General features: G+C 39.3%; 1 protein-coding gene across 16 annotated transcripts in view; it reads left to right on the top strand.

Moving 5' to 3' along the window:
• Nucleotides 1-17,166, top strand: part of RAF1 (Raf-1 proto-oncogene, serine/threonine kinase) — a 71,621-nt gene that overhangs the window by 36,592 nt on the left and 17,863 nt on the right. For 8 of the 16 annotated variants that reach the window (XM_081848081.1, XM_081848073.1, XM_081848082.1 and 5 more), the window contains 7 exons: nt 1,851-1,941; nt 4,753-4,879; nt 9,964-10,193; nt 13,207-13,319; nt 14,286-14,388; nt 15,762-15,919; nt 16,073-16,171. In XM_081848081.1, coding sequence (XP_081704207.1) covers nt 9,987-10,193; nt 13,207-13,319; nt 14,286-14,388; nt 15,762-15,919; nt 16,073-16,171 — 680 coding nt within the window. In that variant the 5' untranslated portion in view covers nt 1,851-1,941; nt 4,753-4,879; nt 9,964-9,986. Of the gene's footprint in view, nt 1-1,850; nt 1,942-4,752; nt 4,880-9,963; nt 10,194-13,206; nt 13,320-14,285; nt 14,389-15,761; nt 15,920-16,072; nt 16,172-17,166 lie in introns of those variants that run through there. The other 8 variants (XM_081848086.1, XM_081848085.1, XM_081848087.1 and 5 more) reach the window with 3 other exon arrangements.

Below are 17,166 nucleotides of genomic sequence, written 5' to 3'. Positions count from 1 at the left end.
AGCCCCCCATCTCCCCACCATTCCACCTCCCATGCTGTTCTGGTCCCTCATTCTTCCACTCCTGCGGAAAGGAGGAACCAGTGAAAATTACCTCTCCCCCACCCCCACCTAAGTGGAAGTGTCCATTGAACAGAGTTCTGTTGACAGGATGCAACCCAATATGTTTCTAGCAATATTATGATTGCTACTATTACAATAACATGATATAGAAAAAAATATTTATACAGGGTTAGAGCACCTGTGGAATCTTTCATTCTGATTTGGAAAGATAAATGCCTCTGAACCCTAAATATATTATAGCTAGCTCATTAGTAACTAATCCAAAATCTATACATGTACATAATGAAGGCTGTATAACTGAGGGGAACTTGCAGTCTAGCATGTTTAGAATTTCATTGTAAAGTTGATATGAATGGTCATAATTTTATGGCAGAAATAGTAATCTAATTAAAATAGTTACATGACTACATTATTTGGAAATTAAAACATTCAGTTATACAAGTTTTCCAGTGTAGTATTGGATGTTAAATGTGGTGGATATGCTGAAAGGCTTCTACAGTATAGTACCTCTGATTTATATTTAAATCTGTCCACTGAGACCAATTCTTTTCTCTATAGAAAAAACACATTTAAAATACAGGCCTTCAATTCTGAATAGTTGGTATGTGTATACAGTGAGGATTTTAAAGGATTTCTCCAGACTTCTTCTGGACATGCTAATTTATGCATCTATTAAAATCTGCTTTGAAAGCCTACAAATAGGTGACTAAGGCATCTGTCATCACTTTGGCAGTGTGGATGTTTTGTCTTTGGCTCAGCTTGAGTGATGCTAACTTTTATCCACTTAGACTGTGAATATTTTTATATAATTACTTTTACAATCCCACCATTCTTTCAAGGAGCTCAAGGTGTTTTACATGATTCTCCCTTCTCCATTTTATCCTCACAGCAGCCTCATACGAGGTATGTTACGCTGAGTGATTGTAACTGGCTCAAGGTCACTCATTGAGCTTCATAGATGAGTGGGGATTTCAGCCCTGGTCTCCCAGGTCCTAGTTCAACCCTAATCACTATGTACGTTGGCTCTGATTGACTATTACTGACCGTTATGACTGGAATCCCATCAGTGATGAAAGCAAACAAACCAATTTCATCTATAAAAATATTTTCTCAACAAATCATATATGAAAACAATTCGAATCTAATGCAGATACAGTCTGTGGATACAAATCTCCTCTTAAAAGGACTTGTTAGTCACTGAAAAGACAATACAATATGTAATGGGGGGTGGGGTGGAGTCCAAAATATCTGGTTCCCCGCTACACTATACAGGCCTTGAATCTTCCAAAAGTGTGTCTGATCAGGATTCAGGTGGGAAATCGTAAGTCTAGCTGTGTTTGGTTTTGGAACCCTTGTGGCACATTTCAACCCCAGAGCTGAGCAAATTTATTTCAAGCTTCTTGATATAACATCTTAACATATATCAAAGATCTCAGTTAAATGAAGCTGCCTAGAATCTAGAAACTAAATGTGTATATTATCACCTTTTAAAAAAATGCATATAGAGGTAACCTCCCCGTTTCACTCTTAATGAAGCTTAAGGTCATACATATACATCAAAATTTAGCTGTGTTTCATTATGTGCTCATGATTAGCAAATATTGTCATTGAACATGAGTCCATAACAGAAAAGTTGGCTGCTTTGTATGTACCAAGAAGGGCAATTGAGAATTATGTGCTAAAGAATATAGCCAACTTGCATATTTTCAGAATATTATCTATAGTATATGAACTTAATGTATCTGGTGTGAGCCTAGTTATGATGGATATATTGCATTTGGTGTTCTTAGGGCTGGAGCACATAACTACGTTTGCCATGGCAGTGATGCTGCTGAAAACAGGAGCATGGAAATTCATAACATGATCGCGGAGGTCCACACAGTAAGTACTTCTATATGTTATGAGCAGGATGATGGTTTTGGCAGCATCCCAGTGGCAAAGCGTAATGTGTACTCCAGCCCTTAATCTGGAATCATACCTCAGTTGTGAAACATTTGTTAGCTGTTGAATATAGTGAGGGTTGAAAAGGAACTCAGGCTTTTTGCATGTGTTGGATTTTCAACTGTTATCATGTGCTGCCATCTTCATAAGAAGAAGAGTTAAAAAATTTAGTACAATTATTGGGTTGTTATGCTTTGACATGCAGGGGTTACAAGAAAATATACAATATTAGTTTATATGTGATCTTTGATTGGATACAGCCAGTATCCAATGAAGTAGTTCTGTTAGCACAGAACTTCCCCTCTCTCTCCTACATTACTCCAAAATCTGTTCAGGGGTTTCCCCAACCCTCTGGAGCAAATTTGGGAAGGTGTAGGGAATGGAGAGAGGAGTTCTGTTGCTCAGCTAACTATCTTGTTGTATAATGTCCTGTTTTCCACACCTTCTTTAATTCTCTCTCTCTGTGTAAGTGTGCCTCTCCCACTGTGTAACAGTAAACCTTTCAAATTTTAAAACCCTATCCTATTATGTTTTTGTACTTTTTATATTGTAATTATATATTGTGAACTGCCCTGAGATCTATGGATGAAGGGTGGTACAGTGGTACCTCGGGTTACGAACAGTCCTGCTTACGAACACTTTGGGTTACGAACTCCACAAACGTGGAAGTAGGTGTCCCGGGTTGCGAACTTTGCCCCGGGATATGAATGCAATCTGCTTCCGGGGCCTCAGGAAGCCTATGTAGGGAATGCGTGCCTCGAGTTAAGGACGCTTTGGGTTGTTTTAAGAACGGACTTCCAGAATGAATTAAGTTCGTAACCCATGGTACCTCTGTATACAAATTGTAGTTGTAGTAGTAGTAGTAGTAATAATAATAATAATAATAATAATAATAATAATAATAATAATAATATAATCATAGGATTTCATTAGACTGCCTGCTACATTTGAATCTGTTCATTTTAGTGATTTTGTTTGTTAGCTAACTTTACCTCTCAAGAAAAGGTGGGATGGTTTTATTAGGGGTGTGTGTGAGTGTGTAGGATAAAATGTATACTTCTTCCCACTAGTCATTATTTATACTTCTGTTTATAGTTTGTTTGCAAGCCGCAATGTTTATCATCTTTCAAAAATTCACACGTGTGTGTGTGTGTGTGTGTGTGTGTACACACACACACTGAGACTAAGATTGCTATAAGAGTTCTGTACAGCTTTTAGGGAAATATATTTGTTGTATTTTAGAATGTAGAACCCACTGTAGAATTGCTAGCTGTTACCTCAGTGACATACACACATAAGTTTCCCCACAAATCTTTTAAATTAGCTTGTAGGTGTTGCAGTTAGAGTTAAACCAGTGAAGATCTGCCTGTTTCCACCAAACTACATGCAAATATGACAGAACTCCTTTTCTTTTTCAAAGAATGATCAGGAGCAGAAAAGTGGCAGTAGTGTTTAACTTTGTCTTTGTTCCACTTCTCTCCTTCCTGATATTTTTCCTGCTTTGGTTTCCCCCCATATGTGTATTGGAGGTTTTTCTGTTCTAAAAGAGCCATCGGATTACAGTTAGGTGTATTGTGTGTGGTGTATATTTTATGTGTAAAGTGCATAATTTTGAGGCTTAACAAAATGTTAGTTCATTATTCGGCTCTGTTTACAAGTTTGTTTAGGTTTAAAATTTTGGGTTTAGCGCAGTGATCCTTGTTCCTGCCGTCCAAGCCATGGAGCACTCCTCAACCATTTGTCTTAATTTGGAGTGTTTAATTGGCATATTATGGAGTTGAGCAAGTGCTGTGAGTTTTCTTTTGGCACATGAGAAAAAAGGAGGGCTGAAAATATTTCATATTTGAATGTGTGGTTATCGCATATTTATATACCTGAGGAAGACAGGATGCTTTGTTTTCTCCCTTGCCTAATCAAAGGTGTCTTTTTGTTAATGCATGTCAGGTTCTCTTGGGTCATTTTTGCTTCTTTCTTTTAAACATTTTTAAAGCTTCGAACGGAAAACATAAAATACACATGACAAAAATAATTTTTCAAATTTTTTTTTAGTTTAAATTGGCCAAGTTTGAATTTCTGCCTATAAAAATATTACAGAATTTAGTATATTTTATATTTAGCTACTGAGTGAATTTATTTGTGATGTAGTAATTAATGATCTGGATAACTCTTCCTCAATAAATGTTTCTTACTCTGCTCAGTAGCTGCCCTCATGGAACAATTCTTATACTTATAGCTAAATTTTTATCCCAGTCCTGCCCATGGTTGCTTGGAAGTGCTAGTAATATCAGTAGCAGTTTAAAGGGAATATCTCCTATATATTGCATTATGGCATATCATCATACAAAAATGACAACCAGAAATAATGTAGCAAAGGAAAAGGTGGCAAGGAACTTCTGGTGTATACAAAGAACTGTAAAAGAGAAATAGTTTCTTTGCATAATGCAACCAAACTAGTAGTCTACAGGAAGTTTTAAACAAGACAATGTGCCAGGATTGAACATTTTAAGACATGCTTTTGTCTTAGGAAAATTGCAGATTTGATGTTTGTAGCCTTGATGCTTGTAGATGGCTATAGTGTTATAGATTGCAATGATCAAAGACCTGCCTCCATACTGGCTACAATGACTTTTTTTTCCAGAACTTGCATGACTTCTTATGGGGACTGTTGCCTGGCTCCGTTCATTGTGCTCAGTTAACTCATGTGTATTTGCAAGACTCAACATTGACCTTATCTAACTTTTTTAAATGCAGAGTTGAAAAGAACTATCAGTCTCCCAAGTGCATACTGACAGGAGCCTGCTTGAGGTGAAAACTCATAAGTGAAAGGAGTAGACTCTGGATTCTTAATACATTGGAGTCCTGCTCTACAACTAGTTTGGTAGGTTGGCTTCTCAGGGTAAAGGGGTAGGGTTGATGGAGAACCAAGTGTCATACCTTCAGTGTGAGTTTGTTCTCAAGCACCCTCCTCACACAGTAGCTGCTGCAGCTGCTGCTTCTCCCTTGGCATGGATTAATCTTACTTTTCTTTCCTTGGTACAGTTTCTGACATGGAGGGTTGAGAATTGGCATGGGGGAAGGAATTATAGATGCCAATTGTCTAGCAATAACTCGCTGTGCTAATCTACTTCCTTCCTCTGTTTGCAGTACTGTGGGGAAAAGAGTCAAGATTACATGAGTGAGAAAGTAGCTGCCCCTCTTCTTTTGACCTTCTGTTCTTGCTGTCTGCTTTATTTATTTTGGATATATTTCGGCTGCATTTCAGGACAGAGTCCACTGAAGGTGGCTTACGGAACATAAAACACAAGAAAATTACAATTCCAATATGACACAGTAGGAAACTGGTTACACAATGTAAAATCAAAACCCATAAATAAAAAAAAAACAATAGTTTAAAAGCCAGCACCAACTAAATAAAATAATCTTGGTTGAAGGCCATTTGAGAGGCCTTCAAAACCTGTTTGAAGTCTAGAGCTGATGGTGCCAACTCATATCCCTTGTGTGGGAGTTTCATAGATCAGGGACCACCGCTTGAAAATACAGTGTCTCTGGTGCATGTTAGTCTAGCTGACAAAATTTCAATGGGTTTACTCTTGAGAACTTCAATGGGTTTACTCTTGAGAACTTAGGTGGGCAAATGAAGAAAAGAACCTCTGTCAGTGGATTGCGGTCTGTAATAGATTGAATTTGGCCCAGCAGTCAATGCTTTCCTGTCACTATGTCTGAGACTTTTGATTGATTGATTGTACTTGTTTATATTTCTCTGCCACTTTTCATTCAAATTAATTCCAAAGTGGCTTACAATCAATAAATAACAGTAACACAATAGAACATCATAAATATAGCAGAAATCATACAGAATAAATAACAAACTAGTAAAACAATTACAAATCATCAAAACAATTAGCATCTGTGAAACACTTGTTAACAAAACTACTAAAAAATAAGCTAAACATCACAGTTACAACAAAAATAATATTTTAGGATTCACAAAGTACTACAGCTAACTCTTTGTCTTGTCATTACTTTAAGTTATTCCAACTGTTTGCTTGATTATTCTGTTGTATTAAAAAATAGCATATCAGACTCCATTTTAAACTGGTGTTATGGATGAGTAATCGCTAAATTAATCCAGAGTGTGTTGTGTTTCAAGTAGGGAGGTGAAATCCCTGTTCAGCTGTGTTTTGTTACATTTGTGTCAAATGCTCCCGTTTAGGGACTCAGAATACCGTTTTAACCTCCCAACAGCCCATTGAGGATGGTTAGACTATGAGTTATTTCTCCAAAAGCCACATAGTGGATTCAATTCAGAGATCATGTAAGAAAAATGAGGCATTTTTTGGCTGATTTGTCTTGCATGGATCCCCCACCCCCAATTTGTTCTGGCTGGTTGGGGAACCCTCTGGATTAGTGCGGGAGGGTTGTATGTGGGAAGGGTATAGGTGAAAATTGCCACCTCCTCTTTCTGTCCGCGGGAACGTCTGCTGCATCAAAGGCCCTTTCATGAAGGAAGGGCAACTCTGAATCCCAGGCCAGTGGTTTTATATCAGTCAGGATTTGAACTGGATATTCTTACATCTGAATGAGCCAGCACAGCCATGAAGCTAAATGGTTGGCCTTCAGCAAGTTCCTCCCTCTGCCTGCTAGGCTTTTGAGATTGAATTGAAATATTCCCATATATGAAGGGAGCCCTGGAATTATGTTTGGAGTATTAATGGAACAATATGATTTAGTGGTTAGAGTTTCAAGACTAGGGCCAGAGAGATTTGGGTTTAAATCCCCTTTCATTGGATGATGGCCTTGAGATGGTCATTGAATCTAAGCCTACCTTTCTTCAGAGAGTTGTTGAGAACTATAAAATTAGGGGAGAGCCATGTATGTCATTGTGAGTGCCTTTAAAAGGATGGAATGTGAATCTACCAAACAAGCAAGGTAGCAAGAGACAAATAGAGTTGATACCTTCACATGTTGTAGTAATAAGTTGACATTTGAACATTGATAATATTCTACCTCTGTTGCTGACCCTGATAAGGAAAGTGGTCAGAGCCGGCAGTTCAAAGCACTACTGTTTGTTGTTCACTTTTTTGACCTGTAGAAATGTTGACGCTGGCAAGGGCAACAAACACAGCTAGTTGGTTTTCTATTCCAGTAAACACAATTTGCAGATATGTGCAGGATCTAGATTAGAAGTGGGAAACCTGTGGCCCTCCAGATGATGTTGGACTCAACTTCCATCAGCCCCGGCCTGCATGCCCAGTGGTGAGGAATGATGGGAAATGTAGTTCAGCAGCATCTGGAGGGCCACAAATTCCTGAACCCTGATCTAAATTTACAAGTTCCTTGATCTGCAAACACTTCTGAGAAATGCATTGCAAGGAACATTAGTGGCAACATGGCAATGGGAAATTTTGCATAGCTGCTTTCGTCTTGAATCTTTTCTAATTAAGTGCCTGTTTAGTAGCTTTAAAATCTGATTGGACAAGAAAACTGTCTCCATAGACTGTTTCAGCCAACTGGTTTCTTGGTGCATGAAAGATGTTTGAGCCCAGGCATGTCCTCCCCTCCAGTTTGCCCTCTTCTTGTGTGCCTGGATTCAGTTCTGGTTTGTAGGGAGTTTTTGAACTGCACTTAGCTGGCTCTGATGTCACAGGAACTTGTTCGCTCTATGGAAGTAAACAATACAAGGAAGCATCTACCAAATGAAAGAGAGACACCACTTCTCAAGAAGCTGATTAAACCAACTAATAACTCCAGTTACAGATAGGTAGCCGTGTTGGTCTGCCATAGTCAAAACAAAACAAATTCCTTCCAGTAGCACCTTAAAGACCAACTAAGTCAGTTCTTGGTATGAGCTTTCGTGTGCATGCACACTTCTTCAGATACGAAGAATATCTGAAGAAGTGTGCATGCACACGAAAGCTCATACCAAGAACTGACTTAGTTGGTCTTTAAGGTGCTACTGGAAGGAATTTGTTTTGTTTCAACTAATAACTGTTTATTAGCACCTTGAGATGTCTCTTTTTTTTGTATGTTGCTTATGCAGGTAGTTAATGGCTTATTGTATCTGATGCAATCCTTGGAATCCTTGAAATGTGCAATATGAGTTCTAAATACTAACTTTACCAACAACTCTGAACTACACTTCAGATTTCCTACAGATCACTACCTCTTTTCCTTCCAACTGTATCCCTTTGCCTGCATTCTTCTGCTGCATTTTCTCTGCTCATGATAGGGATCCCTCATGGTTTTATTTATGTAATTCTGGACAGGTATGTGGATTTTGGAATGGAAAATTTCCTCCAAACTTTCCAATATAAGTCAGTTGGAATCTGATACAAAATGTTTGACAAATCCCAGGTCAACCATGTAATTCATTGTGTGACCATGGGAAATAATTGTGCCTCAATTTTAACCTATAGGTTGCGGTAATACAATTAAATGATTTATTTCTCACCCTTTAAATAGTGGGAAGGAAATCTAAATGTTACGACTGCTAGCTTAAATATTTTTAATCAGTTGATTAATCAACTTTAGCTTTAACCAATTAAACATCAGGATCCATTTTTGATTGGTGCAGTTGAGGGATAAAGGCTCTTTTTCCTTTTAGCCTGGTTTGATTCTACTATGTTACTGTAATAGGGACTGAAGAAGAAAATATACAATAATTTTCTAACAGTAAATGGGAACTTCTGTTAAGTTGTAAATCGTATTAGACCAGTATCGGAAAAAGGATAAGTATCCTGAAATTTTTTAATGCAGACTTACTTAAATACAGTAATTAGTCAACTGGCAGCTCAATCCTATACATGTTTGCACAGAAGTAATTCCCATTATGTTCAATGGGCTTATTAAACTTGTAAGCATGTAGGTCCACAGTCTAAAAAATATTTGATGGCCTACTAAATTTGCAATCAAATTGTACATAGACACTCTACATATGAACCCCTTTCATATGCTACTGATATGAAGGTGTGCTCACACACTAAAGTGGAAGCACATTGTTGGCTGCCACCCCTCTTCTGAAGTTGGTTGGCTTCCCCTGTTGTCTATTCATTAGGTGTGTACATCTAATATGTAGGCTTTCCACCTGCAGACATCCACACCTAATGTGAGGATAACAGGGGAGGGGCTGAGTGAAGCCATGTGACCTCTGGGGTGGGCCAGTAGTGTGGCCCTGCTACACCTTGATTGCATGACCACCCTTTATGCAAGTAGCACATGAATAGAGCTATACAGTGGACCCTCGGGTTACTTACCTCTCCGGATACGTAATCTTTGGGTTGTAAAAGTGGCAAACCCGGAGGTATTTTTCTGGGTTTTGCCGCTTGTGTGTGCGCAGAAGCGGAGCCTCTGGTTACGGATTTTTCGGGGTGCACATGGACCCCTGAAACGAATTAAAACCGTATCCAGAGGGTCCACTGTAATTTACAATATGTAAATTCGCTAACAATGTAGTCGTGAATCAATGTCTCTTAGTACTGCTAAATGCAGACTTCTGGGAGAAAAGTAGTTTACATTAATTAAAATAAAACATATTAAACTGATATTTAACTCTCATATACATATCTGTATATCAGCATACAGTTTGATTCTATGCAGGGTTAGAGAAAGTTACATTGTCTCAGGATTGGTATCCCTTTAGCTGTTCAGTGAGTGAATGCTTCTAATGTGCAGAGTCTAAGAATCTGTGCTGTGTCACACATGCATTGCACAGTTTTCCTTACTGATGGACACAGCATGTGGTTGCAGAAATTTAGGTGTATATCTGTGCATATGAACACTCACAAAAGAAAAATAAGCATAGCTGTTGACAAGGTTTTCTTGCCCTTGATTGTGCAAATTATAATTCATTGGCCTATACCCGAGTACCACAAATGTTTCATTTATAGTTGAACAATCTAACTGTTTTGGGTTTTGCACTTAAGGAGACTTGTTTTCAGAATATGTTTGTGCTTCTTTTAAAAGGTTTTACTGCTTCAACTGCTTCAATGGACCACATTCATGGGGCTTGGAAGGCTCTAACTGATGGAATTGGATTAAAGGATTCTGTCTTCAATGGATCCAACTGTATTTCACCTACTATTGTCCAGCAGTACAGCTATCAGCGTAGAGCTTCTGATGATGGGAAACTTTCAGATTCTTCCAAGACAAGCAATACCATTCGTGTTTTCTTGCCTAACAAGCAACGCACAGTGGTGAGTCTGTTTCTTGTTTTGTGCAAGATGAAAGATTGGCTGTTTTCCCCCCACTAGTGCATAAACATTCCAGTGCCCCAGTGGGCTAATAATGTTTAAATGTAGATGCTTCAGGATGGATACAGTGATGTTTTGTTCAACATGTTGACCCAATATACACATGCATAATTTTGGGAAGAGCAATGAGATTTGTATCACTTCAATGAATATGCGATCCTGTCTCTTATGAATAGGTCCTCTGCTGATGGATTATTTTGGATACTAAAGCAGTGTTTGCCAGAAAAAGCATCTTGGTTTTCTTTTTGCTTCTGACTTTAAAGTGATTTATAAGTATATCCTAAAGGCTTGCAAAGTTGTATTAAAATCGTAAAGTCAATATGCAGATTGTTAAATGTCAGCAACACAAGTTACATCAGCTCAGGTTAATTGCAGCAGGCCTAGATTGGATTCTGTCAGACGTTTCGATAAGCCTATCATATGATTTTCTGTCCTTGCTTAAAGGTACTGCTTTCACCGGCCTTGTAAATAAGCCCACAAAAATTATTAGTCTGCAAAATATTTACTGGCCTACTAGCAGAGGATGGATGGAGAGCTCTGACTCCCTTCCCCAGCAGCCTCCTGCATTTCTATGCTGAGTGCATAGGAGGGGAACTCCCCTTTCGGCAGTCTGCTTGATTTCTTTGCTAGATATAGAGTGGGAGAATTCAGCCTTTGTCATTCTGCTCACTTTCCTCCTGAACGTTGCATATGTCTACCAGGTGAGTGTTTACAGTGCAGATACAGTGCTGCTGATTTCTTTATCAAGATTAAACTAGAAGGAGCAGATTCACTCCCACTCCCCACCCCAACATTCCTTCCTGTTGCCCTACCATGGTTCACACTTATTCAGTGTTGCAACCAATGAAGATGGGAACACTTGTTGGCAGTAAGTAACCATGGTTAGTGCCTGTGCAGCTGTGACACTAAAAAACCTGACTTAATTGTTTTAGGCAATGCCATTCATATCTAAAGTGCAATCCTATTTACATCTGCTCTGAATGAAGTCCTGTGGATGTCAGTGGGGTTTACTTCCAGGTGTTAGGTTTTAAGACAGCAGCCTTAGGCAAAAAAGGAAAATGTGGGTTGAATCTTCAATGAAGAAGTGTTGGAGACTTGATTCCCTTCGTTCAGTTTTTTTTTATAATAAACGTTTATTAGTTTTCAATTACATTCCAATAATAGCCTCATTATAACAATGCCAATTTATAATAATAATAATAATAATAATTTATTATTTGTACCCCGCCCATCTGGCTGGGTTTCCCCAGCCACTCTGGGCGGCTTCCATAAAAACCAGAAATACACTAAAATATCACAGATTAAAAACTTCCCTGAACAGGGCTGCCTTAAGATGTCTTCTGAATGTCAGGTAGTTATTTATCGCTTTGACATCTGATGGGAGGGCGTTCCACAAGGCGGGTGCCACTACCGAGAAGGCCCTCTGCCTGGTTCCCTGTAGCTTTGCTTCTCGTAATGAGGGAACCGCCAGAAGGCCCTCGGCGCTGGACCTCAGCGTCCAGGCAGAACGATGGGGGTGGAGACGCTCCTTCAGGTATACTGGGCCGAGGCCGTTTAGGGCTTTAAAGGTCAACACCAGCACTTTGAATTGTGCTCGGAAACGTACTGGGAGCCAATGTAGGTCTTTCAAGACCGGTGTTATGTGGTCTCGGCGGCCGCCCCCAGTCACCAGTCTAGCTGCCGCATTCTGGATTAGTTGTAGTTTCCGAGTCACCTTCAAAGGTAGCCCCACGTAGAGCGCATTGCAGTAGGCCAAGCGGGAGATAACTAGAGCATGCACCACTCTGGCGAGACAGTCCCGCGGGCAGGTAGGGTCTCAGCCTGCGTACCAGGTGGAGTTGGTAGACAGCTGCCCTGGATACAGAATTGTCCTGTGCCTCCATGGACAGCTGTGACTCCAAAATGACTCCCAGGCTGCGCACCTGGTCCTTCAGGGGCACAGTTACCCCATTCAGGACCAGGGAGTCCTCCACACCAGCCCGCCCCCTGTCCCCCCAAAACAGTACTTCTGTCTTGTCAGGATTCAACCTCAATCCATTAGCCGCCATCCATCCTCCAACCGCCTCCAGGCACTCACACAGGACCTTCACCGCCTTCACTGGTTCTGATTTGAAAGAGAGGTAGAGCTGGGTATCATCTGCATATTGATGGACACCCAGTCCAAACCCCCTGATGATCTCTCCCAGCGGCTTCATATAGATGTTAAAAAGCATGGGGGAGAGGACGGAACCCTGAGGCACCCCACAAGTGAGGGCCCAGGGGTCTGAACACTCATCCCCCACCACCACTTTCTGAACACGGCCCAGGAGGAAGGAGCGAAACCACTGTATAACAGTGCCCCCAGCTCCCAGCCCCTCTAGACGGTCCAGAAGGATGTTATGGTCCTTCTGGAATAATACAATTATTATTACCAATAATTCAAATACTAAATTACCTTATTTAATTAAGGTGGGCCCCCATGTTCTAGATTTTTTGACTTTCTAATTTTATTTATTTCTGTGTTCTAAAATCTTATTAGTTTCAGTTATATTCCGGTCATAATAGTCACCCCTTACACAACAGCTGCAATATTAATAGCTTCTATTCGTGTTGACACATTAAATAATTTCTAAAACTTCATGTGAGGAACTAAAACTATATCATTGTTTTTTCCTGTGTGTGGTAATTATTCAGTCCATGATGTTTCTTCCTGTCCTTGTAAGATGTTATGTCTTTCTCTCCCCCCGATTGTTGCTGTTATCCATCATGCCATGGGCGGAGCTGATATTCCTTCGCTTCAGTTTTTGATCACAGAATTAGCAGCATTACAAGTGTAAAACTCCATAATGGCAATTTTCAGTTATGATAGTATTGTGTAATTGTAGTCATCCAGTGTTTGATAACCACACTGTAATTCGTACTCCATGACTGAAGAATGAAAATGTTTCAGAATTAAAACTACTACTTTTTTTAACAGGTGAATGTGCGTAATGGAATGACCCTTCATGATTGTCTCATGAAAGCACTCAAAGTTAGAGGCCTGCAGCCGGAATGCTGTGCTGTTTTTAGATTACTTAATGAACACAAAGGGTAAGAATTGAAATATTACGTTTTATGAAACCATTCAAGCAGTTCCTTCCCATAGTGTTCCCTGTATTTTGTTTGCTTCACATTTGTAATGTTCAGTGATTCAAACAGTACAAAATCACAAAGGGCACACCAACCAAAGTTGGTGTTGCATAGATTCAAATGGAGAGAATTCAATATAAGCTTAACTGTTCTATTGAAGTCAGCGGGAATGCAAAGAATTTAAAGTGGCTGCATTGTCCTAAGTGAAATCAATTATTGTTTTGCTTATTCTAAGTGAAATCAAATCAATTGTTTTGCTTATTCTGAACTTTGAACGAAATAAAGCTAGAATTTTCTTCAGTTCATAGAATTTTCTTCAGTTCATTTTTATATACTTGTAGAGTGCTATCTTTTTAGGTTTAGCTAAAATGTTGGAAAGTTTTATCTGCTCGAATATAAATTTCAGTTTGGATAATCTCATTTTATCCTGTGAACCGCCCTGAGATTTATGGACAAAGGGCGGTATAAGACTTAATGCGCTTTTTATAGGGCTAGGGGTCTACTGTTTTTAAGTACCAAATGATTCTTTAACAAGTTGAGGGAGTGAATGTAACTTAATTGACTTCACACTACTGATGGCTGGTATAGAACGCTGTGTTAAGCCACAGTCCTGGATCAATTATTTGTGAGATTTTATTTTTGCACTTGAATCTGTTAATTTCAGACAACTTTAGGGCTCAAATCCATTATACAACTTCCATATCATTAAGGCTGCCATTAAAATTTTGGTATCTACGTCTTTCTTTTATTTTGAATGTTGCCACTTATTAAACTAGTGTATGTTCACACACATTTCAGGTAGCTCCGAACTTTTAAACGATTTGGTTTCAAGACTATTGGTTAAAAGTTAAAAACTGGTAGCTTTTTTGTTCTCATACACTTTGAAAATTGAATTCATTCAGCGTATTCTCCTCCCCACCTTTTCAGTAAAAAAGCACGGCTGGATTGGGGTACAGATGCTGCATCCTTGATTGGAGAGGAATTGCAAGTGGATTTCCTGGATCATGTTCCACTTACAACACACAACTTTGTATGTTGATCTCTTTTGTATGTACAAAATATTTGGAAATACCTCATGGGAGTACAGCTGACAAGACTTTAAGAAATTATACAACAGTAGTCCTCAAAAGGTTTCATAATACTTTGACCTCAAAACAGCACACAAAGCAAGTGTTGCAATATACCTAAGTGTTCTTACCTTTCCAATCTTGGCAGAAAATCAACGATGTTTTTAAAAGCAGTCCAGACCCTTAGGGCATTGACTTCCCCAACCTAGTCCCCTCCAAATGTTTTTTTGACAAAATCCCATTGGAGATGATGGAAATGGTAGTCCAAAACATACAGAGGGCATTGGGTTGGCAAAGGCTGCCTCCTTTACCTTTTTGTTCTTTTGTTGCCCCTGTGGCAGTAGACACTGAGGTATTCTTCTGAGATCAGGAATCCAAATGCTTGGAGGTCAAGACTAAAAGCATCTCCTTTCTTGGCCTGGTTCACACATCATGGTAAACCTAACTGTGACTGTACTGTGAATGAGCAAACACGCTAGTGCATGCTGTTCAAAGCATGCCTGTCCTGCTCCTCCCTTCCCCAAGTCAGAAGGAAACAAAGCACAGCGCTTTTTTAGTGCTGTGTGTTTTGCCTCTCTCTAAACAAACCGCAAGAGGGATAAATAAAGCATAAGTGCTGGTTCATATGTAACACTAAACTAGTGCCGGGGGTTGTTTCCTGCAGGGTGGGTGAGTAAAATTGAGCAGTATACACCAGCATATTTGCTTGTTTACAGCAAGATATAGTTTGGTTTGCCCATGACATATGAACTGGTCCACCATGTAATATAATGAGAGGTGAGGAGAGCAAGAGTAACACTGTGAGCGAATGTACTTGCCTATTCTGTCTAAATTGGGAGGGAGAACTAAGGGGTTAAGGAACAGTTTTCATGGAGAAGGTGAGTTTTGATTAGGAGATTGAGTTTGCTTTCTGCTCCTATGGACATAAATGTAGTTCTCCGATCAAATAACATTGTGGCTACAAAAGCTGCTCGTTTAAACTTACCCAAATAAGTTTCTTTCTAGTCTAATCTAATGTATATGGTTGCAAGGGAAAATAAAGCAATTTCTGAAAATGTGAATTATCTGAATTCTCCCCCCACCCCCCGCAAAAAAGTTTCTGCTGAAATCACCTGTGTTTTGAAAACTAAAATATATTAATACTGGCTGTTTGTGAGACAGTATATTTTGAGCAAAGCATGTTTAAAGCTATAGCTTTATTCATAAAAGTTAATTCCAGTGGTAAAATGTGAAATATTTAATGATAATGTGGTAACAAGCAATTTGGAACAAATATGTAAGAAGCTTCATAAATTGGCTACCTCATACAAACTTAGATACAAAATTTATTTTCCAGGCACGGAAGACCTTTCTAAAGCTTGCATACTGTGACATCTGCCAGAAGTTTTTACTAAATGGATTCCGGTGTCAAACCTGCGGTTATAAATTCCATGAACACTGCAGCACAAAAGTTCCTACCATGTGTGTGGACTGGAGCAACATCCGGCAACTCTTGTAAGAGTTATTTTTAACCTTAAAAAATAAATAAAAATGCAGCTATTTTAAAATTAGAATAAATGCCCTGGTTCAAACATAAAGTCCTATTGAATTTAGTAAAAATCTGCTTATTTTTTTCTTTTTTGCTCAGCTGCATGCTTTTGATTTCAGATTGTTTCCACACCCAAATGTTGGTGATACTGGTGTCCCTGCGCTACCTCCCTTAACGACTCGGCGAATGCGGGAGTCCGTGTCCAGGATACCTGTTAAGTGAGTTGAACTTTGGTTTTTGTTGTGTTTTGCTATATAGTCGTACCTTGGATCCCGAACACCCTGGAACTTGGACATTTTGGTTCCCAAACACTGCAAAGTGAATGTTCCAGTTTGCAAAAGTTCTTTTGGAACCTGAACGTCTGACGGGGCTTCCGCGGCTTCTCATTGGCTGCAGGAGCTTCCTGTAGCCAATCAGAAGCTGTGATTTGGTTTTCGGATGTTTTGGAAGTCGAACAGACTTTCAGAACAGATTCCATTCAACGTCCAAGGTACAACTGTAATTCATAATGGTAGTGCTATAATAATACTAATACTAATAATTAATAATATATATTTTTTTATTTATATCCCTCCCTCCCCAACCGAAGCCGGGCTCAGAGCAGCTAACAACAGTAAAATAATACAGCATTCGAAAATCAATTCATTATAAAATTGGGTAATAGCCTGGGTAGCAATGTATAAAAGCAGCTTGGTGTGAATATCTTGGACAAAATTCTCCTTATTGCATTCTAAGCACCAAGGGTTAGTGTTTTAGAAATTAAAATGCTATTAGTTTATTAATATTTTAGTTAAATTTCTTTGAAATAGGGCCTATCCACATACATTTATGGTTTGGCTGTCCTGTGTGTCGTGTACTTGGACCCCTCCCTCACTTCCTGTTCTCTGCATGGCATAGTTGGCTGTAGCAAGCAGATTAGCAAACTGTGTTTCATGTGGTCCTCTTCTAAAGGAGAACTGGAAGACCATTTCAAGCAATGGTCTTAAATCTGGGTTTGGAGAGCCAGGGCAAACCAAACCAAAGTTTTCTTGAACCCAGGATTCAGACAGGGAGCTGGATAGTGTGAAGGCAGGACAGGGTGAGGTAACCTCAGTGCTTGGACTTAACAACCAGACCTGTTAGTATTTTGTCAAAACCATAGTTAGGAAACATTCATCCAACAGGTTTATTCAATGATAGGTAATTCTTTCCTATAATCATCCTCACATCTGAA

Source organism: Podarcis erhardii (assembly GCF_964252035.2).
Source record: "Podarcis erhardii genome assembly, chromosome: 2".
NCBI lineage: Eukaryota > Metazoa > Chordata > Lepidosauria > Squamata > Lacertidae > Podarcis > Podarcis erhardii.
Note: the sequence above shows the minus strand (reverse complement) of the source record. Positions and strands in the feature narration are given on the sequence as shown.